The 7,939-nt window shown below is 40.4% G+C and overlaps 1 protein-coding gene across 1 annotated transcript; it reads left to right on the top strand.

The window, feature by feature from the left end:
* The first annotated feature begins 343 nt into the window (after positions 1 to 343).
* On the top strand, positions 344 to 4,096 carry LOC123746291 (anti-lipopolysaccharide factor). Its single transcript, XM_045727672.2, has 4 exons — positions 344 to 960; positions 1,343 to 1,504; positions 2,131 to 2,267; positions 3,673 to 4,096. Exons 2-4 carry the CDS (start codon positions 1,362 to 1,364, stop codon positions 3,783 to 3,785), a joined length of 393 nt encoding a protein of 130 aa, XP_045583628.2. The 5' UTR covers positions 344 to 960; positions 1,343 to 1,361; the 3' UTR covers positions 3,786 to 4,096.
* The last annotated feature ends 3,843 nt before the right edge of the window (positions 4,097 to 7,939 follow it).

Here is a 7,939-nt window from a genome sequence, read left to right as displayed (position 1 = left end):
GTTTGCTTTCTCTATTCTCTCTCTTTATTTTTATCTCTCGCTCTCTCTCTCTTTCTCTTCACAAACAAACGCGAACGTGGCGTTAAGGTGGGGGTAGAAATAGCTTAACCTACTCTATCCCTTTGAGATGTATTTTATTGTTACATATATATATACTGCCGGCATCCTTGTGTGGAGACACTGGTGCGCCAGTGCCACTGAGTGCCAGTGCGCACTGGTGTGACGCATCAGTGCCAGTGTCATGGTGATCTTAACACTCAAATGATGCCGGAGATGCCAGGGTGGGTGTCGGGTTGGGGAAGGAATTAAGGGAAGTCTGATATCTCTCACACACATACACACTGACTTGAGAATGGTCCAGGACGGACCGAAACGTCGTCGTCCCTTCACCTTCTAGTGTGTAGTCTGGTCAACATACACACACCGCGGCTGAGTGGACAGCGCTCTGGGGTCGTAGTCCTAAGGGTCTGGGTTAGATCCCCGGCGAAGGCGGAAACAAATAGGCAGTTTCTTTCACCCCTGATGCGCCTGTTCACCTAGCAGTAAATAGGTACTTGAGAGTAAGACAGCTGCTACGGGCAGAACTCAACCCCCGCAAGCACAACTAGATGAGTACATGTAGGTGAGTATAAATACTCAACCACGCACATAGTGCTCACAATGTTCCAGAAACCTCATATAATTTCGCTCTTAAGCGTTCAGATGGTAACAGTACGGAACGTTTCGTTAAAAATGGTAATTTTTTATACTGGCTTGTGTGGCGGGACTCTCTAGGAGGGCGATAGTCAAGCAATATTCAACCCGACTCTCGACCGTCCAGTCATTGCAATTCGGTCGTTATCCCTCGTCCACCAGACTTATAAACTGTTAGCAAGGCGACTGACCAGACAGTAGCGCCCTGTCCTTCGTGGGGTACACAGCTACGCTGTCTCTATCTTGCCCACGCCCACACGCCCTAAGGTAATATATTTCCTGCATATTAAAAAATATATATATATTACCAGTGACGTAAGTCCAAATACATTTTCACTGACAATTCTAAAGTGACACCTATCTTGCCAAGTGTCGCAACAGATGTACCACGCACTAATTTATTATAATAATAATAATTCACTCATAATTATGTGGGTAAGTTCTCAATAACCTGTAATATTTTATGTATTTGTTAACAGATCTCTAACCCTGTCCACGGAGGACAGGAAAATGTATGTGATGTCTAGCATTGTGGCTGAATAGCCTAGTCTGGTAGGAAATAAATAAGTCTTCTCTTCTCCAACATCTTTGTAAACAAATACTTCTGTAAAATACTCATTTTATCCCAAATCATCGTTCTCCTACACAGCACAGCCTCCTGCGTCAGCATGTCAGCAGCGCCGTCAGGAAGGTGTTGGGGCCTGTTGCTGGTGTCTGGGGCCTTGGTGCTGCTGCTCACATCCTCCCCAGCACAAGCCAAGCCCTTCGACTTCTCCCAGATCATCTCCACCGTCGCTGACAACGTCATCACGTGAGTAGCAGTTGTTAATCAGGCAATATCCGGGGTCAGATTTACGAAAGCACTTGCGCAAATACTTACGAACCTGTACATCTTTTCTCAATCTTTGGCGGCTTTGTTTCCAATTATTAAACAGGTAATGAGCCCCGAAGCACCAGGAGGCTGTTTATAACAATAACAACAGTTGAATGGGAAGTTTTCATGCTCGTAAACTGTTTAACAAATGTAACCAAAGCCGTCAAAGATTGAGGAAAGATGTACACGTTCGTAAGTGCTTGAGTAACTGCTTCGTGAATCTGGCCGGACTTATAGTGCGTTGATGGCACGTTTGATGTATGCGACGCATTGTATAACGTAAGAGTTCCTCGTCTCTCGAACAATTCATGATCTTAACATCAGAAGTTCATCATCTGTTATATACAGAGATACAGTACTGTCATCTCCAGTCGACAGATGCAACACTCCACAGCCTCACCTCAACAATAATAGCCACCATTCTATTTCTCTTCTCATCTTGCAGAGGTCTAGGCAGGTTATAATATATTTGTCATGTACACATTTCAAAGAGAAATTATATTCACCTGTTCTTGTCCCAATTGCTTTCGTTCTCCTGACGATCTGTGACGTGCTGTACCAAGTCGGTTGTACCAAGAAGGGGAGATAGAACTTCTGGGGCACTATTGTAACTACAGCAGACGCCCATACTTCCATAGATGGGAGCTTAACTACCGCGCCACCACCTCCTGCCCGGGCTGGACCACCGCCGTGGGAAAAGGTACTTGAAATTTCGCAAGTCTCCCCTCGCTTCTGTTATTATTAATATATTTATTGACAAAAATTAATTAAAATTTTGCCTAATCTGAGGACTTCAATTAAGTCTTATTAAAATGAGAATAATGCTGGTATTCACTGTCACACAGGACAGAGGGTCATACACAATAGGTCTAAACTGTAGGCTGAAGCACATATATATGGTTACAATCAATGTTTCAATGTACGAATATGTAAATGCAACTTTCTACTGTGCACTGCCACATAAGGGCAGGGATGGGTTCATAAGAGATGCAGCTTGAAAATAATAATATAAGTAAAATTTTTTTTCATTCTTTAAAATGAACAAGCAAATTTTGGATAAATTGTTAGGATGTCGTTCAGTACACCAGAGTCAATGAAATAGTTACACAGTTGGTGGTACAATAGGCAAAGGTCTAATATCTTTTACGGTTTCACATTCAACAATATAGTGTTCTGGTAAATACATTAAAGGTTTGTCACAGTTAACAATATGAATATTGTGGTAGCGGCTCAGCCTCCTCCTGCACCGACCACTGCAGGAGGCTTCCGTTTTCCCACACTTTAAAATGTCTCCTCCAGACTTTGATATTTGACTTCCCAAGAGGCTTCCACCTTTACGCTTTGATATTGGCTTTATAACGGATGATCATCCATCAGCCGGTCGTTCAATCCCTGAGCATATGGCATCCAGCCAAGCGGCCATTTTGCTTGGCAATTTGTCGTGAAGTTATGCTAGCTCATGTGCAAGTGACGTCAGTTCTCTCTACCATACCACTTTGACTCGCTAGAAGCGTCACGTAATATAACTAGTTATACTAAGCCGGTTATACTAGCTTAGGTATCAATTAACAACTTTAGATGCCGCTTGTAATGTTAATAGCTGCATGCCAAGTTTGAGTATTGTACTGGGGTATAGTGATCTGCCTCCTCGACTCTCAACTGAAGGTCCTGGGTGTGATCCCCGGGCGGGTTAGAAATGATTCAGCATGTTTACTTCCATCTTTACTTCACCTAGCAGGAAATAGGTACCGTGCCACATACACGGAAATAGGTACCGTGGGATTGCATCCTGGGGTAGGTCAGTATAATTTGCTTAGGGGAGACCACGTTCTAGGTCTTCAACAATAGAAATATACCATATATATAAAAGTATTTGATCTAATTCGAAATTTGTGCTTTTTTTATATAAACCTTGGCAGTCTAGCCTTGAAAAACTGCCGCATTAGAAACATTTTAATAAAGACTTTACGTGTAGCAGGAATGTATGTAAATAAAATTTTTATATAAAAGCGCTCTTTTTAAGATTAAAACGTATTTAGATTTCACATATTTTACTTATACGCTACATTTTCTGACTTTTAAATCTGCTGCTATCGGCGTCACAGCTCAAGGCTACTTGAACCCAACCACTGCGGAAATCGAGGCGACGAAGGACCTGGTGAGGAAGCTGGTGCAGGCAGGATTGGTGACCCGCGAGGAGGCATCAGCGTGGCTCTGATGACCTGGTGACATGCAACATTAATGAGGCGTTCGAGTGGTCCTTGAGTGTATGGTGACCTGCAAGAAGGTGTCCAAGGGGCTCTAGAGTACCTGTTGACCCGGACTGAGGCTCATATACGGAAGGCCTGATGACGCACCAGAAGCCGGTCAATTTACTCCTATGAACCAGTGTCAGTAATGGAAATTTGTCATTCAGATCTGTTTACAAGTTTTTATAAATGTTACTTTAATCAAAATGTGTGATTAATGTATCACTAATATTTTTAAAGCACTTACATTTATATAAAATTATGATTGCATTATTCTAAATGTCCATCGTTTTCTTTGGATCCTATATATTATAACGGGGACTACCCGGTATATATTTTCATCATTTTTCTGTGGATAAACATTTGTTGGTCTAGCTGATAAAATAAACAACTATTCACTGAACAACATCACCTTACCGCAGATTGATCAAGAAAAAGGCCCAAAGACTCAATGACACAAGACAATGACAGTTCAATACCCAACACAAAAAAAAAATAATCATGAAAACAGGGACATTTGACAAGCCGTTGACTTCCAGCCCTCGTCAAGGTCACTAAAGAAACGTTGTCACCTCAGGTAAAACTTCAAGAAAAATTCAGTTGCAATTATTGATAACTTTGGAGCCTTCGAGGAAGTCCATTATGACGCCTTTAAAGGACCATATGCTTCAGCCCGTCCTCCTAAGACCCAAAAGTGAATCCATGCACCCGTCAAACCCACTGTTTATGAATGAAAAACTGTTTACACACAACCCGTTCTCGACTCAAGTCCATTACATCCAGCGGTCGACCCCACAGACGCATTCATAAATTTTAACATGCTGTTCATTCAAAACGGGAAATTTCTCAAGTATAAATTAATATTATAATATATTAACATATTGTGTATATATAGGCATAGGATAGGTTAGGTTAGGTGTTTAGGTTCTGTTGGCGATTATTTGTATTTGTAGTACGTGGGTGAAGCATTTATAGCGTTGTGATTCGAACAAAATTCGTCAGTGAAGCACTTGTTCCGGATATGTTCGAACGTCAGCAGTTGTGAGTCGAGTGTAAACCGCTTTTCATTCATAAACAGTGGGTTTGGCGGGTGCATGGAATCACTTTTGGATCTTTGTTTGGAGGACGGGCTGTTACACATGACTCACAACTGATTTCGTTCGAACACTTCCGGAACAAGTGCTTCACTGACGACTTTTATTCGAACCACAACGCTGTAAATGCTTCACCCACGTACCACAAATACAAATAATCGCCAGCAGAACCTAACCACCTAACCTAACCTATGCCTATATATGCACAATATGCTAATATATTATAATATTAGTTTATATTTGAGAAAATTCTCGTTTTGAATGAGTAGCATGTACAAATTTATGAATGCGTCTGTGGGGGGTCGACCCTGGATGTAATGAACTGGAGTCGAGGACGGGTTGACTACAATTACAAATAATTACTAACAGAACCAAAACACCTGACCTATGTCTTAGACCTAACTTCACACAAAGTTTTAACATACATAAACATTAATTTATAATCGAGGAAATATAGTTTTTTTAATACACAATATGCTAAAATCCATGAATGCTTCTGAGGTCGGCCGCTGGTTGAATGATCATAGCTTGAGTAGCTGCCGTGGCGACCGTGTCAGCAAAGGATATATATATATATGTCGTACCTAATAGCCAGAACGCACTTATCGGCCTACTATGCAAGGCCCGATTTGCCTAATAAGCCAAGTTTTCCTGAATTAATATACTTTCTCTAATTTTTTTCTTATGAAATGATAAATCTAACCATTTCATTATGTATGAGGTCAATTTTTTTTTATTGGAGTTTAAATTAACGTAGATATATGACCAAACCTAACCTAACCTATCTTTATAGGTTAGGTTAGGTAGCGGAAAAAGTTAGGTTAGGTAGTCGAAAAACAATTAATTCATGAAAACTTGGCTTATTAGGCAAATTGGGCCTTGCATAGTAGGCTGAGAAGTGAGTTCTGGCTACTAGGTACGACATATATATATATATATATATATATATATATATATATATATATATATATATATATATATAATGTCGTACCTAGTAGCCAGAACGCACTTCTCTGCCTACTATGCAAGGCCCGATTTGCCTAATAAGCCAAGTTATCATGAATTAATTATTTTTCGACTACCTAACCTACCTAACCTAACCTAACCTAACTTTTTCGGCTACCTATCCTAACCTAACCTATAAAGATAGGTTAGGTTAGGTTAGGTAGGGTTGGTTAGGTTCGGTCATATATCTACGTTAATTTTAACTCCAATAAAAAAAAATTGATGCCATACGTAATGAAATGGGTAGCTTTATCATTTCATAAGAAAAAAATTAGAGAAAATATATTAATTCAGGAAAACTTGGCTTATTAGGCAAATCGGGCCTTGCATAGTAGGCTGAGAAGTGCGTTCTGGCTACTAGGTACGACATATATATATATATATATATATATATATATATATATATATATATATATATATAATATATATAAATATATATATATATATATATATATATACACACACACAAAAGAGTATATTCTCTTCTCGGTGAATGTACAATGAGAGTTCACTTTTGTCCTGGACTATGTGCAGGTCTAAAATATTCTTACTTGTGTGTTATTAAGCAATTATGAGGCCAACCGCTGCACCAAACGACCGTGATGGAATCATTGTCTGTAGTCAACCAGTACGTGGAATTACTCGGTGCTGTGTATGATTACATCAAGCAGGGAAAGGTGTTAGGAGATGGAGACTCTAATCAAATTGTGTGCTAATGATAAACAAGAAATTACGCATATGGCAGCCCCTTTTGTTAAGAAATTTGACAAATTGGCTCCCTGGTTGTTCTGTGACATTTCTGCTCAAGCCGTACACCAGAGAGCTGCTGGTCCTCGCTGGGTCCCAGTGGCCACCAGCCTAGCATACTGGCATGGTCGGTGTCTCTGCTGCATCACTGAGGGAACACCTTGAACAACAACTGGTGAGGAGTGTTCAGCTGAACTATGGTCGTGATTAGGCGAGTGCCAAACCCTCCTTCTTTCCCCCACCCCGAACACATACAGAAATTAAAACGTTTATGAAAGCCTGGTACGAGGCTATAGCTATATACACTATATATGATCTATATATAAATGTATATATACCCTGCTTATCGATTTATGTGCATCTATGGCGTTTAGTTTTGAGCATGTTGAGTCTTATATTGTTCTTGCTGGTTGGTTGTAGGCTATAATGTCCCGGCCCTGGTGATCCGCCACTGGTTGATATGCATTAAACCCAACATCAGCTGAATAGTAGTTTGTGTGGACGAGTATACTGGATTGCTGTTTGAATCCATCAATAGAATCGCTAATTACAATACGTGTGTTCGAATAGTTCAATTAATACAATGTAATTGATTTACTAAGCAGAAGTTTGTCCTATAAACTATAGATTTGATATCGTTATTCTGAATGCGAGGCATATGTATATATTTATATTTTTATTTCCACATATTAAGACTTTGTGGATATTGAACTGCCCATTACATAACCGAAAGTCTGTACAGTATTTACATGAGGGCCATAATCTCTAGTGGCGTGGACGAGACAACTGGAGAGAGTTCCCTCATTTTATCTAGTTGTATTTTGAGCTGCAGTAATGTCTTGGCATTTACGGCTTCGGCGGGTAGGCGGTTCCATGGGTTTATACGGTGACCGTATGGTTGAAGCGGCCACGGGAGACATCTCCCGTCACGCAGGGTACAGTTGCACCTCCACAGATCTCCAGTATCATCTACTGATACTGGTAATGGCTCAAAAAGGGCCACCACTTACGGGCTATTCATGCCCGTGCCACCTTTTGGGTGGCTTAATCTTCATCAATCAATCTTGAAGCGGCATTTTCCGTTTTCAGTCCTACATTGTGGCTAGTTGAGTTTGAAGCTGTTGCCCCTTGTATGTGTTGTTTAATCTTTTATTAAGGAAGTGGTCTGGGAAAATGTCCTAAATTGTTCAGTACAGGTATTTTAAAAGTTTTGTGGGGAGCAGTCCTCGCATGTTTGGTTTGGTATGAGTCCATTTTGTTGTGAGAAATTTGGTTGT

Source organism: Procambarus clarkii, chromosome 80 (assembly GCF_040958095.1).
Source record: "Procambarus clarkii isolate CNS0578487 chromosome 80, FALCON_Pclarkii_2.0, whole genome shotgun sequence".
In the NCBI taxonomy this organism is placed as follows: domain Eukaryota; kingdom Metazoa; phylum Arthropoda; class Malacostraca; order Decapoda; family Cambaridae; genus Procambarus; species Procambarus clarkii.
Note: the sequence above shows the minus strand (reverse complement) of the source record. Positions and strands in the feature narration are given on the sequence as shown.